The sequence below is a fragment of the Meriones unguiculatus genome, chromosome 18, assembly GCF_030254825.1.
Source record: "Meriones unguiculatus strain TT.TT164.6M chromosome 18, Bangor_MerUng_6.1, whole genome shotgun sequence".
Lineage (NCBI taxonomy): Eukaryota > Metazoa > Chordata > Mammalia > Rodentia > Muridae > Meriones > Meriones unguiculatus.
In genome coordinates, this window is record NC_083365.1 from 76,392,284 (window position 1) to 76,416,431 (window position 24,148).

The 24,148-nt window shown below is 39.6% G+C and overlaps 2 protein-coding genes across 8 annotated transcripts in view; both read right to left on the reverse strand.

Annotated features, from left to right (window-relative positions):
* The window catches only part of LOC110550320 (zona pellucida sperm-binding protein 3 receptor-like), a 47,419-nt gene extending 37,369 nt beyond the window's left edge, over nt 1-10,050 (reverse strand). The window contains exons 1-2 of one of the 3 annotated variants that reach the window (XM_060372025.1): nt 1,641-10,050; nt 874-977 (exon numbers count right to left, since the gene is read on the reverse strand). In XM_060372025.1, the coding sequence (XP_060228008.1) occupies nt 874-967 (94 nt within the window). In that variant the 5' untranslated portion in view covers nt 968-977; nt 1,641-10,050. Of the gene's footprint in view, nt 1-873 lie in introns of all 3 variants that reach the window. The other 2 variants (XM_060372024.1, XM_060372023.1) reach the window with 2 other exon arrangements.
* Nucleotides 10,051-10,195: 145 nt separating this feature from the next.
* C4bpa (complement component 4 binding protein alpha) overlaps nt 10,196-24,148 on the reverse strand; it is a 45,933-nt gene continuing 31,980 nt past the window's right edge. For 4 of the 5 annotated variants that reach the window (XM_060372021.1, XM_060372022.1, XM_021640127.2 and 1 more), the window contains 3 exons: nt 18,780-18,947; nt 10,948-11,123; nt 10,196-10,607 (listed from right to left, as the gene is read on the reverse strand). In XM_060372021.1, the coding sequence (XP_060228004.1) occupies nt 10,440-10,607; nt 10,948-11,123; nt 18,780-18,947 (512 nt within the window). In that variant the 3' untranslated portion in view covers nt 10,196-10,439. The remainder of the gene's footprint in view (nt 10,608-10,947; nt 11,124-18,779; nt 18,948-24,148) is intronic. The other variant, XM_060372020.1, reaches the window with a different exon arrangement.

Consider the following 24,148-nt stretch of genomic DNA (forward strand, 5'->3'; position numbering starts at 1 on the left):
GAGCCAAAAAAGCTGGGCCCAGGGGGCCCTTCAGAGACTGATGAATCAGTCAAGGACCATGCATGGTGAAGACCTAGAACTCCTGCTCAGATGTAACCCATGGGCAGCTCAGTCTCCATGTCAGTTTCCTAGTAAGGGGAGTAAGTTCATGCAGTCACTGGCATGAACTTGATTGCTTGCTCTTTATTCAACTCCCACTGGCAAAGTAGACTTACTAGGCCACAGAGAAAGAGGATCCAGACAATCCTGATGAGGCCTGATAAGCTAGGGTCAGATAGTAGGGGAGGAGGAACTCTTCTATCAGTGGACTAGGGGAGGGACACAGGGGGAGAAAGGGTAGGGAGGATGGGACCAGGAGGAGATGAAGGAGGGTGTTACAGCCCGGATACAAAGTAAATAAATTGTAATTAATAATAAACAAACAAATGGCTTTCAAAACCATCAAAATGTAGTTGAACATTTACATTTAACACTTTGGGAAAAAAAATCTTAATCCTACCTTCCTAGTAAGAATGAAATAAAGTACTAAATCCCTTTCACATGACCCAATGGAACTACCTGTATCTATTCTACATAATAATCACTTAATGCAAAGTCTTCATGGTCAGACTGACAAATAACACATATTTATTCATGGTCATAGTTGCTTTGAATTTAGATTATTTGTACATCCCTACAGAGGAAATTCTCAAATATAATCAAAAGCAGCTACAAAACCATTTTTAGTTAGAAGTATAGAAAATTTCTGAAATACCAGGCCATCTAATATTTATACAGTGTAAAAATAGATACCCACTAGACATTGCTTAAAGCTGGTGAGTGATGGACTTGTGCTGTGGTGACATATGGCTTGCTGCCCCGCCCATTACTTACCAAGAACAGGAACCATCAGAACAGTGACCAAAGTCATTTGGAGCAGAGTTGAATGAGAAGTTTTCCACAGCTCAAGGAAGGACCAGGCTGTCATTGTCCCTTTTCTGTGAAAGGTGGAGCTCGTGGTGAGTGTGTGTGAAGCTCCTGGAGGGCACATGACCTGATATCTTCCCAATATGTTTCTACCAGGAAGATTCAATAAGCATTGGTCTTATGCTTGTCATCAAGCACTAGAAGTAACATAGGAACTATCTTCAAGGAGATTATAACTGAGTGTATACGAAATTATGCTAAATGCAAATATTTACAGCATGTGGTAACTTCTATTGGCATAATGTACTGCAGAAACTTACTCTGAAAACCAGTTGATTCCCCATGGAGGGATATGAGTGAGCCTTCAAGAAGTAGTTTCTTATATGGTAAGTGTTGCCGTCAAATCTGAAGTGGCTTTATGTTAAAGCCACTTTAATTTATATTAATTTAATGTCTACATTTATTAAATTAAATTTAATATAGTTATATTAAAAGTGAAAATCAAAGTTAAAAATTGCAATAACAGAAATAAAAGTCATCTCTAGGAAACTGTAGTAATCACTTCGATTAGTTCAGGAGAATCTTAATAGAAGATATTGGTTAAAAGACCAACATAAATTGTAAATCCTCACTGTTGCAAAAGTAGGATATAGCCCATTGCTGACTGTCTTTTTCCAAATAGCACAGTTAATGTTAAGGGAAGTTAGAAGTGGATTGAATTGAATTTTCAGTACCAAGATTAAAAGTTTGTCCTCAGTGAATGGAGAGCCACCTTTGTGTTGTTTTTGAGTGTTATGATTTCTGTGCTTTCCTAAGATCATGATGGCATGTGTTTACAAGGTAGTATCAGAGAGAGAGAAAGAGAAAGAGAGAAAAAGAGAGGTAACAGAGGTTTATTTAAAACAAATGTTCAGTGAGCATCAACACACCCAGTTTAATAAAACAAAAACTGTCTGATATATAAGCACAGATCAGCCTCACATAATGTTATCGATGATTTAATACTATTTTCACTAATAGATATCTATACAACAAACCCTGAAGAACATCAGAGTTAAATAACATTATAGACAACAGGGATTTAATAGGCATCTCCAAAATATTCTACTACCAGCCACAGGACATACATTATTCTCAGCAGCCTATGAAATATTCTCTAACATAGAACATGCTTTAGGTCAGTAAACTAGGCTTAACACATGCAAGAAAACGAAAACGAATTATTATATACTATCTTGTCACACTGCAAAAAAAAAAAAAAAAATCTGAACATCGTGAGAAAGAAAGTAAATGAACTCACGGAAACAGGCCAATATAGTATTAAGTTGTCAATAGGTCATTAGAGAAATTAGGGTGAAAATTAAAAATTCTTAGACTCAAATGAAAATAAGAACACAATATACCAGAATCTGTGGGATACAAATAAAATAACATAGCAACAAGGAGGAAATGTATTTCTAAAATTGACTATTCTATCTCTATCTCTCTATCTTATCTTTATCTCTCTATCTCTATCTCTATCTCTCTAGATCTATCTATCTATCTATCTATCTATCTATCTATCTATCTATCTATCTATCTGTATATCTATATAGATTAAACCTAGAATTTTGTCTGTCAGAATTTTCAAGAGAATATAACACTAACATATTTTTAAAGAGTAGTTTTAGTTAGTTAGTTAGTGTCCTGTTCTGCCTGCATACCAGAAGAGGGCACCATATCTCGTTATGGATGGTTGTGAGCCACCATGTGGTTTCTGGGAATTGAACTCAAGTCCTCTGGAAGAGCAAGCAGTGCTCTTAACCTCTGAGCCGTCTCTCCAGCCCCTAATAACCTTTTAAAATGACTTGGCATAATACTTAGAACATGGAAATATATTTTTATGTTACAAAATGTTTTTGGAAGATGGTAACATAATTGAGATTAGAATGACTATGCCAAAACCTAAACTCTTAGAAATCAAAACATCATTCTAGTGATTTAACATATAATAATGAATGGTCACAACACTAGGATGCTTTAATTTTGTATGCTCCAGTGCAAAGAAACACCCAATAGATTTGGTACCAGAGGCTCTTGTTCTGGTGTCAGGTGGTCGTTGTAAGAGCCAGTTTATATGCAGAGCTGATATACAGGCTCCCATTCATTCAGTCTTATCCCTCACCTTCCACTGTCTCCTTGAAGGAATTCATGCACTCCCACTTGTCTGACATGTATAAATTGTTCAAAGACCACTGTGTTCAATTGTTAAGTCTTATTCAGTCATATTCCTTTCCGTGTGTGAATATTGAGGATAGCATGTCCACTTAAAGTGTACATCTCTGTGAGGATTCATATTTCACTGAATTTCAAGTCATTTTATCACATCCTCCAAAACCACATCCTCATTAATAAGCATTTCCTTTCTCTCTTCCCCAAAACTAGCAACCACCAGCTGCATTCTGTGTCTGCATATTTCCCTGTTTTAGATATTTCATGTACTCAGTGTGAGGCAATGCATGTCCTATTGTGACTGACTTTTTATTTTACTTAGTGTATAATTTTTTAATTAATCTATACTGAAATGTGCACCCTTGTTAATTACTTTTCATGGCTGAGTAATACCACTGCATAAGTCACCAGTCCTTATTTTGTTCAACTTTAACTGATGGACATGTGTGTTGTTGATATATTAAACTAAAAATGTTCTTTGATGGCCCATTGTCCAACTGAAACTATATCATGCATGAAAAGTGTATTTAATATATCTAACCTACTGTATCAGTTTATTTTCCCCATTTCTGTGATAACACACTCTACAGCAGCAAAGTAAAGGAGTGAGGATTGATTTTACCTTGAAGATTGAGAGTGCAGTCTGTCCTGTAGGGAAATGCTAGCAGTGAGAGCTTCAGAAAAGTAGCCGAGTTGTGTACACAGTTAGGAAGGAGAGAGCAGTGGCTTCTTGTGCTCTGCTGGCTCTCTCCTGTTATTAGTGAGGGGCCCCAGCCCAAAGAATGGTGCCACCCTTCTTGAGTCTTCTGACCTGAATTAACCTAATCTAGATAATCTTTTTCAGGAATGGATGCCAGAGACTAACCTAATCTAGATAATTCATCACAGATTTGACTAGAGGCTCCTCTGATCTAGAGAATCCCTTAAAGGTAGGGCCAGTGTCTAGTCTAATCTAGAGAATCCCACATGGGTGTGCTTAAAGGCTTATTTCCTAGGGGTTCCAGATCCTGTCAAGTTTATCCATCAATATTAACCCTCATACCCCACCAAACAGCATGGCTTCCTTAGCCTACTCTATCCCGAACATACTCGGAACACTTATATATGGCTACACTCAGACAAATGTATCTACTACAAACCCTACCTTGTAATGAAATCTTAAAAATATCACAAAGAGGGAGCATTTTGTAGTTGATACGGGATCAAAACCATACAACATCCCAAGACCCCACTGGTAGCACAGTTCATTACAGACTATCATTTACCTTCCCACTCCCACAGTGGGAGCTGAAAGTTCCCATCACTGCTCAGCATTCTAAGAGGTCATTGTACTGTATATTGCTAACCCAAGAAAAGACCAAACTTCAAAACTCAAAGTATTGTTTCTATAGCATGCATATCTGGAAATAATATGATCTGAAAATTATACATCAATCTACCATGTTAGAGATCACCTATATTATAAACAATGTTGCCATGAACATTTGTGTACATTTTTCTGTGGAGACATTTCCTTTTCATTTTTTTCTAGGGCATATATAGCTAGGCAAGGGACTTCTGAGACAGACAGCGACTGTGTCAACACTCTTAGTGTCAGCAAACTGCTTTCCAAAGTTACTACATTACTTTATATTCACACCAATGAAGATTCTAATTGCTTGACATTTTCCCTCAAAGCTTGTGCTTGCTGTTTTTCTTGTTGTTGTTGTTGGAGATACAATATCCCTGTTTCTGTGATCATGGTGTCTCACTGTGAGTTTGATTCAAATTTCCCTAATGAAAAGTGACACTGAGGATACGTTCACACACTTGTTTACAGTTCGTGTAAATCAGGCCTTTGGAGAGATGTGCATTCAAATAACTTTATTTTTAACTCAATTCACCATCTCTTATTGTTAACCAGTGAGAATTATTTATTCACCTTTCCTTTATTTATGGAGAAAAGCTATCCCTCTGAGGTCCCAGTAGCCCAAAGTGTCCTTAAATGTCTGGTCTTCTAGCCTCTACTTCCCAAGTGCTCAAATTACAGGTGTCTGCCACCATGCCCAGCTTTCTAAGTATCATCCTAAGCACAGAAGTAGTTTTTTTTATTTTAATGTAGTCCAACTTTTCCCTTTTTGTTGTTGCCTGTGTTTTTCATGTCATACATAAGAAACTTCTGCCTACGCAGGAATTAAAGATTCACTCTTGTATCTTCTTGTGGAAGTTTTATGGTCTGGCTTTATGGTTAGGTTAAAGGTCTTTTGTTTTTAGAAGCAGGGGCACAATGCTAATTCTGGAAAAGTGAGGAACAGAAGACACAGGAATGACTAAACTTTCTCTTGAGAGATAGCATAGAGGGTGACAGGTGTCCTCTTATTACTTATCTCCCTCTCAAAGGTTTTTGGCCAGTGATGGAGTCTCCAAAGAGAGAAACCTGGCGGTGGTGCCACCTCCAGGCCTTCCTGTGCGGAGTGTGGGCTTCCTGTGTCCCACTTCACAGCCCGTTCACCTCACTGGGTAACTAATATCATTTGCCATTTTTACTCACACATACAGGGAGTAACAAACCAACACATTTGTACATCACAATCAGAAAAATGGTGCCATACATTTCTAATACACTATGCAACTTATTTACTTGTTAGGCATTACTAGTTCCCCAAAGCTGTACTCCTCGAAGTGGTAAAATTCTAGCCTTTCCCCCAAGGTAGTCAGAGTGTTTAATAATGACTGACCTGCAGGTATCTGAATAAGACATAGGAAGACTCTTGCGTTGCCTTGGTTCCCCTCCCCCCCAGAATGAAGTGTCTTTGGTCACTGACATTCCTTGTCCCTCCCTGGAACAGAATCACTGTAACATTCTTTCCTTTCAGGCAAATGTTCTACTCAAGATCTGAGCAGAACATTTGCCTTAAAGTTCTGAAGTTCCAGTGACATTGTTAGTGTTTGGCTGGTCAAGTGGGGACAAGTTCAAGTAGACACAGATGGATCATTATTCTTGTAGATGATGAACTGCAGCCCTAACACTCAGCTCATCTTCAAATGTGATAAACTGTACTAGTGTTTGTTCTTCTCTTGCCGCCTATGAGAGACATCTAGGAAGATATTTCTACTGATGTACCCACAATGCAGTTGTCTCATTTGTGGACTCTACAGATGCCAGTGATAGACCGGCGGATTGTCTAGGCAGGAACACAGTGGTTGTAGCTGCATTGAACATGTACAAACTATCTTAAATATTATTCTCTAAATAACACCACCCAAAAAGAATTTCATACTATTTACATCTTGCATTTATTATAAGTAATATAGAACTGATATGGACTATACAAGAGGATGTATAAGAGTAATCTATAAACACTGTGAATGAAGAAAAACCCAGATCTTTCGTCAAAGGCAGTAAGACTTATTCTGGAGCTAGGTAGACCATGGCCAAGGAACACAAAATCAAGGTTTCCCAAATTTCATGTTTCCATGTGGCCATAGTTTCATGAAAGTTTTATAGTAATGGCACTAAGAAAATCACAAATCAACACTTTTCAGACATATTGCTAGAAACATCAGTGGGTTAAAGCAAAGCGGGGAGCCTCTGCCACGGGCCTTCGATGCTGTCTGAGGATAGTCTTATCTCCTAGGTTGATGAAATTCAGTGATCTGCTGAATTAACGTACCCAAACAGTTTTGCACAATTATCACAAGAATGCTAGGTGAAATACAAAAGTGAGGAAGGAACAGCTATTAAGGGAGCTAAAGATACCTCCCCCAATCTCTTAGAGCCAGACTCAGGGCCTGCAGTAACCCAACCTCTCTCTCCATAATCTCTGCAATTCTCATCAGCCTTCATAGAATGTTAATGTCTTTTGGGGAACTTTGTTCACGTGGTCGATTAGTGTCTAATGAATTTGAACCAAATCCCAACCTACTGTGGCACTGCAGAAAAGCTTTATGTAGTAATGAGTGAAGTCAGAAGCCAGATAACCGGGTATAGAAGATTTTCTTGTCCTGTGGTCTTCACCTTTTTTGTTGAAGAATGAAAATTACAGCCATTCTGCCAGCTCTAGCTCAGAACATGCTAAACTGATTAGTTCTTATAATTTAAACAACCTAAAACAGTCCCTACATTGAATCTGACCTCACAAGCAGTGATTCAGGCTATGGATTTTAATCCTACAATATTACAGAGTAATAAAAATATTTTCCTATGCCACCTACATTCACACATGCATACCTAAAGGCCCAGGCTTTATCTATCAACACTCTATATTCCAAAAATCTTGATATGACACATAATATAATAACACCAACTCATTCTCTTTTGTAAAACACATAACTATGATAAAATTTAGGGGGTTGGTGCCTTGGTTCAGCAGTTAAGTCATTGGCTGCTCTTCTAGAGGACCTGGGTTCAATTATCAGCACCCATGTGGGGGCACCATGTGGTTACAACTGTCTGTAACTCCAGGTCCTAAAGGTTTGGTACCATTTTGATCCCTCAGGCATTGGGCATGTACATGGGTGCATAGATATATATTCAAACAAAACACTCATGCACATAAAATAATAAAGTAAAATCTAAAAATTAAATGTTCTGAATGCTAGGACAATAAAAAATAAAAAAAATGTTCTGAGGCATTTTGAGCAAAGCAATATTGTCAAGAAATTACTCATAAATATTGAGGACTGTTTCTACCCGTTCTTATTTATACTTTTGTTTTTATACCAGCCATTGGTTTTGTCTATATATAATTGATGTGCTCAAGATTAACTTGCTTGTTCTCCTAGAAACTGTTTTCATTCTTGCCATTTTCCCAGAGAATCGAGCAACAAACAACTTTTTAAATACAGCTTTTACATGGCACAGCCAACATGTAAACCCATGTTTGAAAATCTATCTATGGAGGCTGGAGAGGTGGCTCAGTGGTTAAGAGCACCGCCTGCTCTTTTAAAGGACCCGGGTTCAATTCCCAGCACCCACATGGCAGCTCACAATGGTCTGTAACACCAATTCCGAGGGATCTGACATCTTCACACTAATGCACATAAAATTAAAAACGAAATAAAAATTAAAAACCAAAATCTATGAAAATTAAATGCACACATGTTACAGTCAACATATTCACCAAGACATGAGGCAGTATTTGTAGTCGTGGAATGACCAAACACCTAAAACAACTTTAAATTCCTTCCTGAATGAAAATGGGGTTGGAGAGATAGTTACGAGCACCATCTGCTCTTCCTGAGGTCCTGAGTTCAATTCCTGCAACCACATGGTGGCTCACAACCATGTATATTGGGATCCAATGCCCTCTTCTGGCATGTAGGTGTACACAGAGCATTTAAATAAATAACTATTAAAAAATAAAAGAAAAAGATAAATAGTAGTATTCCACATGAGGAAATAACAGAATAAAAAACAGCAAGAGGAACAAAACTACACACAAGAATAATCTCACAAGCTAAAGATACCTAAAATAAGGCAGGATATGCCATGTGACCCTGTCATACAAACAACCCCCTCTATCCTCACTACTCTGGCCCTTCCTCTCTCCCAGGCTTGACTGTGGCCAGCCTCCCAGGAGAAACATCCACTGGCTGATTTTCTATTTTTAAGTAAATCCTTGGGAGCACTCTATACATTTTTACAAAGAATCACATGAGTTTTAGAGACAATGCTTTTCAGTTATTACATCAAAGAAATCAATTAAAGGTCCGTGTTGTATGGTGGGAATCAAATGTGTACGGTGGATTGTTGAATTATTAATAAATTTTAATTAAGTAGTTTTTCAGGTGGGTTCAGCACATATTTGATTTGTGAGACTGTAACAGTGGTATCGGTATATGCCAGTTTGTAGGGAGAGCTGACTGAAAACTGGGCAGGGCATTGTGTCATGGACAATAGAATGCATGAATAACCCAGAGCCCTGACAGGACTGACGACAGCTGCATCGGGAGAGTGGCAAAATTACAACCTGTCGACTGATGTGACCATACAGAACAGGTGCTCTATGCAAGCCTCCGAGCGCGGCTCCATGTCCTCGGCCTCCCCTGTAGCACACCACAGACAGTGCCATGACAGGGCTCCCCTTCTGTGCAGTATGCTTTGCTGTCTAGTGGGTGCACAGGCCCTCATTGGAGGAGGCTAGCTCAGCGTCATGTTCCATCTGTCCTTAGAGAGCTGTGGTCACGGCGGGGCCCCTGGGAGCTGTCTGACTACCATCTTCTCTCAGTGCTTTTCAGGACCACCTTCCACATAAATCAGCTGCCACACATGCTTGCATCTGGGGAAAACTGAAGACAGACATCCAAGAAAGCAATCCAAGGCAGTTGTTAGTATTGGGCAATAGCTTTTATAATGGCAGACAGGAGCTTTCCAAGCCGCTGTGCCACACTCACAGTTCAGGCCCATCTGTCTCACCGAAGGCCCTGTGAAAATATGCTGTGTGCCAGGGCCTCCTTGCAGTATGTTTGGGGAAAGTAAGTGAAAAGTCTAAAGTTTCCTACAGGGTCCTATGCGAAGAGACAACAGGAGGCACTGAGACAAGAATGACGGAGACTCAAGGTGGCAAGAGCTGGTGCCTGGAAATAATATAACGTGGTACCCCAGAGAACTCAAACGTAGTGACAGAGGTTTTCTCCTCAGGTGCTGGGAGAGTGGCTCCAGCCATGGTATTTCAATATTAAGGAAAATGATGACCAGATGGAAGCCTTGAGAATAAGCAGATGGCTGATGTGGTCTTCATAGCCATCAGTCTGAACTTCCTTCTCTGGGGCTAGAGTAAGGTGAGAGAGAACACACAAATCCCCTTCATGGAGGGCGATGGCTGACGTGCAGCCTGAATAAGAGAGGCACTGTTCACAGTTTTGGTATACTTCAGTGACTAGCCTAGATTGCACTGGCTGTGTATGGGGGAGCGTGGGGAGTGTTGACAGTTACTCTGAACTCTAAGAGCCTGGATGATGTGAACATGTGAGACTGTGGGGCAGTCCTGGGACACAATGGTAAGAGTGAACTGAAGTGAATTTTGCACCTCATACTTTTAATTAAATGTATTATTAATTTTATATAGTAGTAAATGAAAACAAGAGAAAATTTGAATTTTAATTGAAAAAAACTATGTTCTATTTGGAAATTTTATGAGCCACAAAATGGTTAATTGTTTCATAAACTTAAGACATTATGCTTTAATGAATTATTCTAAGCAGATATTTTTTACCATGAACATTGATGTCAAGGTGACAAAAGCTGCTAAATGCAAGTGATTTAATCCCATTCTTTACGGGATTCTGTTTGGCACTGAAGTCCGAAAGCCAATGAGTTCTTCTTCCTTGAGAAAACGTAGTCATAACTCCAGGGTAGTCTGTTTTGCCTTCTCTATCTGTAGCTTTAACAGTTCAATATCCAGGGACAGCTTGTATACCTCCAGGGCCATCTTCACCTCATTTGAATTTGGCAGACATTGCATGATTTTCTTGCCTGTGAACACGTGCTCACAGTATTTAAGGGCCTCCTGAAAGAGATGTAGGTTTGGGATAGCAGTGAGTGGCTTCCGCTGATCATCAAGAAATAAGAGCAACAGTATATCATTACATGGCCTAGAGAAACAGGAGGCAGTTTTCCTAGGTCCATGGAATCTCACTCTTTGTGGGATTTCATGTCCTCAAATGAAAGCAGAAAAATGTTTTCTGTGCCAACTCACCAAATGACTTCGAGAAAAAAAAAAAAAAAAAAGCAGGTTTTCTGAATAACTTAGAAATGATCTGCAACAATCCAGAAGTCAGTACTATTGGCTGGAAAAAAAATTAGTTTAGTGTTTGATGGCACAGAACTTCTTGATTTGTGTCACTTACCTGCTCACATTTGGGCACCTCTGGGTACCAGGTTCCATTCTCTGAACAAGTGATGTTTTGGGAACCTAGCATGGCAAAGCCAGAGTAACACTGGATGGTGACATTTTCAGATTCAATATACTGTTCTTTATTGGAAGACAGCATTCCATTTCTTATCTCTGGTTTCGGGCATAGAGCTGTAATGCAAACATGTTTAGATAATTGCAGTCTGGGGCAGAAGACATGATGACAGTCTACAGTAAAAAGAATGAACTGAACTTGTGTGCAGCTTCTGCTTTCCACTCAATTTCTTAGCAAAATATTGATGAGCATTTTTGCTGAGCATTTGTGACAGACTACGTATACAATATGACTTTGACTTAAGTTTCAAGATACTCCTGCTAAGTGAGTCTATTGTTTTGCTATCTTATGAAGAGAAAATTCAGATACAAAGAAGGTAAGAAACTGTCCATGATAGGATATTTGTAAAAGTGTATATGACCCCAGATTCTCTCTTGACACATTAACTCTGACCATAAATAGTTCTTTGAGATTCCAATAATAAAGCTCTGATATTTTTCTGTGTCAAGTATATTATGATTACTATGAATATAGTTATATTAATATTATGTTAACATAAAATTAGACCTAATCCTGACTCCTCCTGTTCCCTATAACTAACTGGCACTGGGTTTTCTCAGCACATATCATCTACATCATGGTGGATGGTACCCTGGCAGAAGTTCTGATAGCAAAATCTGTGGCTCTAATGTTTGAGGTTATCCCAACAGTTATCCAACACTGATGCCAGAACAAGTTTTGTTAAAAATTTTGTACACGTCAATGGGAGTAATCATAAAATGTTTGGCTCTAGAATATTTCTGAAAACATATATAGGAAACTGAGAATATAAGCTGCCTCAAGAAGGTTGATACTTAAGACTGGGAGAAAAAGGTAGAGGGAAGTGATGTTGGGTATAGTTTTGTGGTTTTGTGTGGAACATCATCTGTTTATTATTGCAAATAGATAAACTTGGCTCTACCAAAGATCACACAGACTGTGAGAAGTCAGGGTAGGCTGCCCACCTGCCAAAACCCCCTACTCTCTCACTATCTAGGCACCCTCCCACCCTTTCCCCAATTCCAGCATCCTACTAGCCGCCTTGCCACAGCTTCCAACTGGGGAAGAGACTCCCCACTCTATCAGAGACCACACAGACAGCTAAAAGTCCAGGTAGGCTACATGCCTGCCTGTCTACCCACCCTATCCCCAGTCCTGAACCCTCCCAATTGCTGTAGACCATCCCCCAACTGAGCTGAAGACTCCCTGCTCTACCAGAGACCGTGCTTGCTGCCAGCAGCCCAGCTCCCAACTCTAGTGGAGACTTTTCTCAACCCCTGACCAGAAGACCAGAGAGGAAACAGAAACCAAGGAACAATACATCTATCCAACAAAGAGAAACTCAGAAATCTCTACCCAGACCTACAATCACTCTAAAGCAGATGCCTAGAGATCAGTATGAGAACAAAATCAGCAATAGCTAAGGCAATATGTCAGCAGAGGCACCTGGCCGTCCTACAACAAGCCCTGAATATGCCAACAAAACAGAGGTTAAAAAAACAGGAAATGAGTAAATTCCCCAGAGGAATTCAGGAAAACACAAACAATTGGAGGACATGAATAAACCCCTTGAAGAAAGTCAAGAAAAACATACAGTTGAAGGAAATGAATAAAACTGTTCAAGACCCAAAAATGGAAATAGAAGAAATAAAGAAAGCAAAAATTGAGAAAATCTGGAAATTAAAAATCTAGGTAAGTGAACAGGAACCACAGATGTAAGTACCACCAACAGAATACAAGAGATGGAAAAACGAATCTCAGGCATTAGATACTTTGGTCAAAGAAAATGTTAAATCTGAAAGTTCCTGGCACAAAACATCCAGGGAAGCTGGGACACTATGAAAAGACCAAACCTAAGAATTATAGAAATAGAAGAAGGAGAAGGTCAAAGGCCCAGAAGATATTTTCAACAAAACTATAGAAAACTTTTCTAGCCTAAAGTCAAAGATGCCTATGAAGGCACAAGAGGCTTACACCAAATAGATTGGACCAGAAAAGAAAGTTTCCTCACCACATAATAATCAAAACACTAACTATTCAGAAAGAAGAAAGAATGGAGACTCTAAATCTCAAAGGGCCTGGACAGATGTTCTGAAGAATCTAAGAAACCACAGATGCTAACCTAGACTACTACACGCAGCAAAACTTTCAATTACCACAGAAGGAAAAAACAAGATATTTCATGATAAAGTCAAATTTAAACAATATCTATCTACTAATCCAGCCCTACAGAAGGTACCAGAAGGAAAATTCCAACCCAAGGAGGTTAACTATACCCAAGAAAGCACAGGATAATAAATAAATAATAAATATAAATAATAAATATAAATAATCTCACACCAGCAACACCAAACACACACACACACACACACACACCACCAATAACATCAGCAAAGACACAGGTTATTAGCAGTCATGAGTCACTGATATTTTCAATTTTTTAATTTAATTTTATTTTTATATTTATTTATATTTATTTATTTTTTTATATTTATTAAATATTCACTTTGTATCCCAGCTGCAGCCCCGTCCTTCATCTCCTACCAATTTCACCCGCTCTCCCTCTTCTCCCCCTATGCCCTTTCCCTAGTCCCCTGATAGAAAAGGACCTCCTCCCCTTTTGTTTGACCCTAGCTTATCAAGTCTCATCAAGTCTAGCTGCATCATCTTCCTCTGAACCACCCCCACCCCCCGGGAGAGGTGATCAAAGAGCTGGGCACTGTTCATGTCAGAGACAGCACCTAGTGCTTTCTCAGAAAATTAGGAATAGTGCTATCCCAAGATCCAGCTATTCTATAGGATAAACTTACTAAACTTAGTACACCTAAAGAAGCTTAGCAAGAAGGAGGACCCTGGGTAAGATAGCCAATCCTCATTCAGAAAGGCAAATGGGACAGACATCGGAAGAGGGAGAAAACAGGGAACAGGACAGGAACCTACCACAGAGGGCCTCTGAAAGACTCCACCCAGACTCATAGGCAAACTTTGGGCAGAGTACAGGGAATCTTATGAAAGAAGCGGGAGATAGATAGATCTGGAGGGGACTGGAGCTCCACAAGGAGAGCAACAGAACCAACAAATCTGGCCACAGGGGCCTTTTTTGAGATTGATATTCCAACCAAGGACCATGCATGGAGATAACTAGAACTCCTGCACAGATGTAGCTCATGGCAGCTCAGTCTCCAACTGGGTTCCCTAGTAATGAGAATAGGGGTTGTCTCTGACATGAAGTCAGTGTGAAGTCAGTGGCTGGCTCTTGGATCACCTCCCACTGAGTGGGGACCACCCTTACCAGGTCACAGAGGAAGACAATGCAGCAAGTCCTGATGAGACCTGATAGACTAGGGTCAGAGGGAAGGGGAAGAGGACCTTCCCTATCAGCGGACTTGGGGAGGGGCATAGGAGGAGATGAGGGAGGGAAGGTGGGATTGGGAGGGGCTGAGGGAGAGGGTTACAGCTGGGATACAAAGTAAATAAACTGTAATTAATAAAAAATAAGTACATTTTTAAAAAGCAAAAAGATCCACAAAGATACCACTCCTAGTACATTTTCAATATTAGTGGACTCAATTCCCCAATACTAAGACACAGACTAACAGAATGGGTGTGAAAACAGGATCCATTCTTCTGCATACAAGAAACATACGTCAACATCAAAATAGACATTACCTCAAAATAAATGGTTGGAACAGATTTTTTTTTTAAGCAAATAGACCTAAGAAACAAGCTGGTGTAGCCATTTTAATATGTAACAAAATAGCCTTCAAACAAAAATTAATCAAGAAGGATGAGGAAGGATACTTTATTCTCATCAAAGGAAAAATTCACCAAGATGACATTTTAATTCTTAACATTTATTCCCCAAATCCACAACATAAATAAACTGAAGGATAAAACTGACATGATCATCTCATTGGAAGCCAAAAAAGACTTTGACAAAAATTCAATAGCTCTTCATGATAAAAGTCTTGAACAGAGTAGGGATACAAGAAACATACCTTAACATAATAAGGACAATTTACAGCAAGCCAATCGCCAACATCAAATTAAATGGAGAGAAACTCAAAGCAATCCCACTAAAGTCAGAAAAAAAGATGAGACTGCCCATTCTATATCTATTCAATATAATACTTGAAATCCTAGCTAGAGCAATAAGACAATTGGAGAAGATCAGGGGGAATCGAACTTAAAAAAAAAAAAAGAAGAAGAAGAAGTCAAAGTGTTGCTATTTACAGATGGTGTAATAGTATACATAAGCAGCCTCAAAAACTCTGAGGGAACTCGTACAGCTGATAAGCACCTTTAGTGAAATAGCTGGACCAAGATTAACTAAAACAAAACAAACCAAAAAATCAGCAGCCCTCCTGCATACAAATGGCAAATGGACTGAGAAAGAAATCAGGGAAACAACACCCTTTGCAACAGCCACAAATAATATAAAATGTCTTGGGGTAACTCTAACCAAGCAAGGATGAGACTTGTATGATAAAACTTTCAAGTCTTTGAAAAAAGAATGCAAAGAAGACATTAGAGGATGGAAAAGTCTTCAATAACATCAACATAGTGAAAACGACCTACCAAAAGCGATCCACAAATTTGATGAAATACCCATCAAAATTCCAACACAATTCTGTACAAACCTTGAAAGGATAATACTCAATGTCACATGGAAACAAACGAACAAAAAATTCAGAGTAGCTAAAACAATCCTGAACAATAAAAAACTTCCAGAGGTATCACCATCCCTGATGTCAAGCTCTACTCCAGAGCCATAGTAATATAAACCACATGGTATTTTCATAAAAACAGACTCGTATATCAATGGAATCAATGAGACCAATACATAAATCTATGTACAGATCTATGGACACCAGATTTTTAAATAAAGGAGCAAGAAACATACAATGGAAAAAAGAAAACATCTTCAACAAATAGTGCTGGTCTAAATTGACATCAGCATATAGAATAATGCAAATGGATCCATATTATCACTCTGCACAAAACTCAAGCCCTACTGGATCAAAGACATCAACATAAAACCAGATATACTAAACCTGATTGAAAAGAAAGTGGAGAATAACCTTGAACGCATTGGAACAGGAGACAATTTCCTTAACAAAACATCAGTAGCACAGGCACTAAGATTACCAATCAGTAAATGGGACCTCATGAAACTGAAAATCTTCTGTAAAGCAAAGGACATAGTCAATTGGACAAAATGGCAGCCTACATAATGGGAAAATATCTCCACCAACATATATATAAAGAACTCAAGAAACTAAATACCAACCAAATAACCCAATAAAAATAGGGTACAGAGCTAAATAAAGATTTCTCAACAGAGGAATCTCTGGTGGCTGAAAAGCACTTAAAGAAATGCTCAATGAGCAGGCCAATCAGTTCATGTCAGGGACAGTCCCTTTTTCCATTACTATGGAACCCACCTTGGACACTGAACTGCCATGGGCTACACCTGTGCAGGGGTTCTAGGTTATCTCCATGCATGGTCCTTGGTTAGAGTATCAGTCTCAGAAAAGACCCCTGTGCCCAGATTTTTTGGTTCTGTTGCCCTCCTTGTGGTGATCACCTCCCTCTGAGGGGGAAGCAGCCTTACTAGGCCACAGAGGAAGACAATGCAGCCACTCCTGATGAGACCTAATAAACTAGGATCAGAAGGAAGGAAAGGAAGACCTCCCCTATCAGTGGACTTGGGGAGGGGCATTCGTGGAGAAGGGGGAGGGAGGGAGCAATTGGGAAGGGAGGGAGGAGGGAGCTACAGGGGGGGATACAAAGTGAATAAAAAATAAAAATATAATAATAAAGTAAATGCTCAATGTCCTTAGTCATCACGGAAATGCAAATCAAAATGACACCAAGATGTCATCTTACAGATTAATGTCAGAATGTCAGAAGGGCTAAGATCAAAAACTCAAGTGACAGCACATGCTGGTGATGTGGAGCAAGGAAAACATTTCTCCATTGCTGGTAGAAGTGCAAACATGTACAGCCACTATGAAAATCAATATTTCAGTTCCTCAGAAAACCTCCAAACCCAGTTATACTACTCTTGGGTATATGTACCCAAAGGATCCTCCCTCTGACCACAAAGACACTTGCTCAATTATGTTCATAGCAGCTTTATTCATTAGGAAACAACCTAGATCTCCCTCAACAGAAGAATGGATAAAGAGGGAGTGTGTAGGCATGCTTTTTGGGGTGGGCTACTTTATTAGGTTTTAATATCTAACCTTCTAAACTTTATTCCACCTAATGTCTTCCAATCCCACCCCCCAATACTAAGTACTAGAGAAAAAGGTTAGAGGAAAAAGGGGCATAGACCTCTTTAGACTCCTTTTCGCTGATTAGTGGCATTAACCCAACCATCATCATAATACCCTGCAACCCAGAAAACCAATAATAGTAAAACAGCAGCAATAACCAGCTGCACCTGGTACTAGCATCAGCAGGGACCAGCAGCAGCAGGGACCAGCAGCAGCAGGGGTAGCAGCCACCACAGGCCCTTAGGGCTCTGCCATTTTTACCTCTCCAGAGTCTCCCAAATTAAACCATCTGCAGTTGGCAAAAATCACACCCCTTCCTAGAGCGTGAGGCAATCATAGTTAACAGCTGTGGACAAACTGAAGCAGCCTTATATCCCACTCTCGGGATTAAAACAAAAATGTAGTCATAGAACATAACTGAGTTTTTTAAGAAACTAAAATTCTTATTACAGATGTGGCACATTTACACAGTGGAGGAACATTCAGCTGTTTAAAGAAAAATGAAAACATGAAATTTGAAGGCAAAAGAATGAACTAGGGGAAAAAAATGACCCTAAGTGAGGTAACGCAGACCTAGACAGACAAACATGGATGTACTCACTTTTAACTGGATGTTAGTTATGAAATCATTGATAATCATGCTATAATAATCCACAGACCCAGAAAGACCAAGTAACAAGGAGAGCTCTAAGGGGGATGCAGGGATGCATGAATCTCCCTGGGGATGGGAAATTGAATAGATTTTGTGGGTGGGCTAGGGTTGGGGGTAGGCATGGAAACAAGAAGGATTAGGTGGAAAGAGGAGGGGAGCGATGGAGGAGAGAGCTCTGGGAGAGGCTATGGAATAGAATTGGAGAGCATATGTGAGTGGTGTGGGGGGGGGGGGTGATGTGGAAACTTAGTCCAGTAGAAACTCTCAGGATTCTGTGAGGATACTACGAGTCCCCCTAACAAGGACTCATAGTAATGGAGAATTCGGAGCCTGAACTGGCTGACCTCTGTAACCAGGAAAAGCTTTCAGAGATGACCCTGGGATACCGACTCAGCCACAAAACCTTCAACCTACAATCTATCTTGCCTGCAAGTTGTACTGGAGCAGTGGAGGCACAGAACTTGTGGGAATGGCCAACCGATGACCAGTCTAACCTGAGGCCTAAACACAAAAGGAGTCCATGTCTGACACTGCCTGGACCACTAGGAATCAGTAGCTGGATAGCGCAAAGACATACAATAGAAAAAACAAATCAATAAGACAATTCCTAACAATGTCCTTATATACCTTATATACCCATAGATGGTGCCTAGCCCATTCGTCATCAAAGAGGCTACCACAAGCAGCGGATGGAAATGTATGCGGAGACCGACAGACCAATATTAGGGAAAGAGAGACCAAATTGAAGATCTCCATTGAGTCCCTCCTGTGGTGATGAGGTGGGAAGGAGGTGTAGTTACCTTTACACTGTGGAGTTTCGGGTATCCATTGTGAAGACTCACAGTAGATGTTTGCCTTTCCAACCAGTCTGTATCCTTCATCACATTCATATGTAACCTCAGGTGAGAAGTAGGAGAAAACAGCTTTTTTATAATGTCCATGGGCAATGTTAGGAGGAAAATCACAACCTTAATGAAGAAATACAGGAGAGAAGGTGAGCTTGTAAAATGTGCCCAACAGTGCTTCTCAGGATTTGTGTATCTTGGATGCCTCATGCCATCCTTCTTTCATTCCTTCCTGTAAGATCCCGGTACTAAAGCCATACACTTGTACTACTTCCTGGAAGCCTTCGGCTCAGGAACTTGGAAGCTTCAAACTACACACTGCTATAGTTTCCTCCAGTGGCCTAAGATAAAGGCTTAGTCTCCAGATGACACTGCTGGGTAGTGTTAGACAGGACAACGCTGGGCCTCAAGAGAGGCCTTTGATCACGAGGGGCTTGCTCTTTCTGAGGCCTGTGTTCTCCAGCACTCTCCTCTCTTGGCTCTTTGGCTCATGAACCTGCAAATAGTTTTGTTCTAGCTTACACTCCTGTCATAATGTGTCACCTTTACACAAATCTAAAGCAATGAGTTCAACAGATCAAAATCTGAACCAAAAACTGAAGTTTTCTCTCTATAAATTGATGGTCTTGGGCACTCATGGTACTGACGGAAAGCTGACAACACAAGCACTTCTGTCTTCCCACCTTTCATGGACAATTTATTTAGTGCTCACTCACTCAGTATTTGGGGTCCATTTTTGCATGAAGGCTGGATCCCTGTCCCAGATTACATCTTGTCTGTGGTAAATAACAATTCTATATTCAATGGTAAGGTATGCAATGGATGCCAAAAAATTTCTCCATAAAACATTAGGATAGTAAAGTTAAAGACCATGGTAATGCAGAGAGGGCTGTCTGCTTTCCTTATTTTGCTTATGACAATAGTTTCACAAAAATAAATCTCTCAAACCTCTGCCTTTCCATGCCTAAAATAAAGGTATGTATTGTCTGTTTGCTCGTCATCTCCAACAAATCTCAGCAGGATTAGAGGAATGTGGGAACAGACTATAGTGTTTAATCCTAGCTATCTTAGCTCTAAGCAACTATGGCTACCCTCTCATTACCTGTCCCTCCTCTGAGACATATGGCTCTTTTTTAAAACAGTACTGGAGACAGAGCTTCATGTCATTGCTTTGGAAGAGTTACTTTCTGAATGTTTCATTTGGAAAATGCTCTTAAGCTGTTTTCTTTTTTAATCTTACTAATCAGTCTGTCGTTTCAGTAGAGTGACTCTACTACAGACTTTGAAGAACTATGGAAAGTTGTATTTTTCTCCCTTTGAAATGCATCCATAAAACATGGCAAAGATATCAAGTACACCTGTAATCTCTGAGTTATTACTCTCCACCCAAATAGCTCATCCATCTCCACCAAGAAAAATGGTTACTACATACTTGTTTTAGAAGAAAACTAAAAGAAAAAGAAAAATGGCGACTTTAGCATCATACAATGAATAAAGCAAGGTACAGAGCAACTATCTGGAAAGGAAGACAACAGAAGTCCACAAACACAGAGGAGAACAATTAATAAAATGAGGAGTGTACTGTGCTTGAACTCTGTCATAGTCACAAGCACTGTACTAAAACGTATCTGAGAAGTATGGGAAATTTATCCCTGCAATATATACATCCAAAATGCTGCAGCTGCTGTGGCAGACAGTAGACAGGGCTTCATGATTCAGGGAAGCAAGCATTCCAGAGCGAATATACTGCACACACTGAAAACTCATCCAAGTGACTATGTTATACAGAAAGGGCTACAAGTCACAGTATCTACCAACACCACAGGGAATAAATGTATGTGGCATTAAAAATGAACCATAAGGCCAGAGAGGAAACCCTCAGAAATTTAAGGTTAATAGATAATGGTGTTTTTACAGGTAGAAATCTATCAACATCCAATAAGGATGCCATTCTCTTTATATCACAAAAAATGCAGATGAATTATGAAGGGACTAATGTCATTTGGCCCAATAAAAGTCACAATCACAAGATACAGATGGTTGGTTGTCAATCCCTATAATTCCAGCACTCTGGAGGCCAGGCAAGAGGTTGAGTCTAAGACTGACTGAACTACAAAGCAACATCTTATCTCAAGAAATAATGTTTAAACATCATAACTCCTTGCATGGTTTCTTTTCCAAGATCAGTTTTCAAGCCTAGGGCTCTGACTGAAAAAGGTTAATGCTTTTTAAATTTTATATCATGTATGTGTATAGTGAATTGGGAAATTGGCAAGTATGGTGGCTTGAATGAGAATGAAATGGCCTATAGGTTCAATTTGAATGTTTGGTCACTAAAATCACTATTTGAAAGGATTAGGAGGTATGGCCTTGTTGGAGAAAGTGTGCCACTGAGGGTGGGCTTTGAAGTTTCAAAAACCTATGAAGCACAAAGGTTTCTCTTTCTTGGCCAGTTGATCAGGATGTAGCTCTCAGCTATTTCTCCAGTACCATTCCTGGCTATTTACTGTCATGATTTCTACCATAATAATAACGTACTAAATCTCTGAAACTGTAAGTAAGCCCTCAATTAACTATTTTCTTTTATAAGAGTTGCTTTAGTCAGGGTGCCTCTTCACAGCAATAGAACACTGACTAAGACAGCACCGCTCTTAGTGCTGTCTAAGACAACATATAGCTAAATAGGTTGGAGTGGTCATTCTCTTCACATTTTTACTAAATTCACCAGTCTCTTTGTTCTAAAATTAGGATTTTGGAGACCTCAGTCTTTTATCAAGAACAACTAAATCCTATCAAAGCCTCTTTATCACATATGATGTATTTGCTATAAGAGATTAACACAACTTTGAACAAATGAGATCACTGAAGTAGCATCGGTCTGTTCTTTCCATCTCTATCAGAAAAGAGGTTAGGAACAACATTTATAGACTTGGAAAAGTCAAAAACATACATTTTCAGCTTGGATCTTAGGTTATGATAACCCTCATGTCTCTGTTACAGTAGAGCCTGAAAATATCTTGACAATCTGGATAGCCATAGCACATTACATTGATCCAATATAACTATACATGTAATATATATAGTTATATTGGATATATATATTTAATTACATAGCCTATATTCTATTCTATAGTTCTCTATATAATTCTAGTGATATGTATAATTATATTATATTATATTATATTATATTATATTATATTATATTATATATTAATATATAGTTCTAGTGACGAGCATGAAATGGCTGGCATGATGGTGCTAAAATATACAAAATGTGAATGTATGGCATCCTCTATAGAAGAGGTGTTAAAGGACCAAGTAGAAAACATGTCTCCAACAGTTAGAGTTGAATATCCCGTCATTGTCTTTTCCACACGTGCAGTCAAATAGGTAGAATCAAGCGATAGGGAGAGCAAAGTTTCCATTGTGGCTGATTGGAAGATACATAGGGGCCAACAACATGGACTCCCATTCACCAAGGCCAATCACCACCATTGAATTTCCAACTTTTCATCAATGAAGTCCTTGATATGACATTGTGGCTAAAAGCAACCAAAAAGCCACACTGTCAATTTGTCTTCATCAGACCCCTTTCAACCTTGGAAGTCCATAATTTGTTTTGATAAACAAATATTACAGACATGAGTTTGTCTTTCTTGATTGTTCAACCTCAGGCATACTTGCTTTAAGGACTGTAGAGTAGACTAGTTAAATTACAGTTAGAAGATGAGAGAGCTAAGATCATGCAACCCGAAAATATGATTGCTATATTGATCATTTGGAGACAAAGACAATTTGAGAAGCTAGCGGCAGAGAAGACTATCTAAGCTACTGTTTTCCCACCTACAGCAAGCCATAAAACCTCCCTTGAGAAAGGGGCCGTCTTTGTATCAGCACAAAAGAATATCAGCAGAGAATGTAGTTTGTTTCTGCAGCAGCGCACCTGTGCACTAAATTCTCCAAAATAACCACAACCTCCACATTACAATAAACACACTTGGGCCTGAAGGTGCGCAAGAAGATACTGGTAGATGCCCTTTATCCTAAAGCTCCCTCAAAAGGGAGCCTGTTTTGAAGTTTTGGTTCCCAATGCAACAGTGTCCAGATGAGGCTCTAATGAAGCAATTGGATCATGAGGGTTCTAACTTCATCAAGACATCAATTCATTTATAGATTCATAATTTGATGGCATTTGGATGAAGCAATGCAACAAATAGGGGGTAGTTGTTGGAGGTGGAACACTGTGGAAATGCCTTTAAAGTATTCATCTTGTCCCCTTCCCTTCTTCCACTATCTCTGTGCTTTCCGGCCACTATGAAGTGTTCAGCACTGCTCCACAATGACATTCCACTACAATTTCAGCATAGACTTGGAATAATTGAGCCAGCCAAACAGAATGTAACCTCTGTTGCCATGGCCAGAATAAATCTCCCCTTCTTTAAGTTGTTTCTCTCAGGTACTTGTCATAGCAACAGTTAAAATGTTAGTCCTTTAAAAATTGTCAAAGATTTGGGGGTACAGGGCTGAGGAGATGGCTCACTGGTAAAGCACTTGTCAAAAAGTCATAGGAGCTGAGTTTGAATCCTCAGAATGTATATAAGCCTAGACACAGTATAATGCACATCTCTGTAATCCCCATATTTCTTTGGAAAGATAGAGGCAGGGGCAAGAGATTCCTTAGAATTTTTTGATCTAGCTAGCCTAATGTATGCAGTCTGAAACAAGAGGCTGTCTCAAACAAGGTAGGATGTGAGGACTGACTCCTGAGAAATTACATGTCTTTGCACACACACATTACACACAAACTGGCACACAAGGAGAAAGGTGAGGGTTTTACTAGTCCTAAATCTTCCCAACCTATCTCATTCCCCTTAAAAACTGAAACTATCAAGAGAAACCAGGTATTTTGTCTTTAAGTCTTGTTCTAGATCCTAGAACAGTGCCTAGAAGTCACCAGTAATTGTTCTAAACCTAAAGTCACCTTTCAGGAAAGGTGGAGCCTCTCAGACAGACCACCCCATGATGAGATTACCTCACTGCATGAGGACAATTACTCCAGAATAGCAACTCTGGCTTCCTCCCTAGGCACAAACAACCATCTGGAACCTGACTGATCCATCAACACACAACTTTTTGCAAGTGACTTGGCAAAGCCACAAATAACATAGTGATGATGATCAACCTACCCACAATGCCTTTGTTGTTCCTCTACTTCAACCTAAAACACCAACGAAGTGTTGACAAGCTTGATTCCCTCCACCTTCCCAGCATGGCCATATCAAGTACTTACCTACTTTTCCACTTTCATTTTCCCACTAACTTCT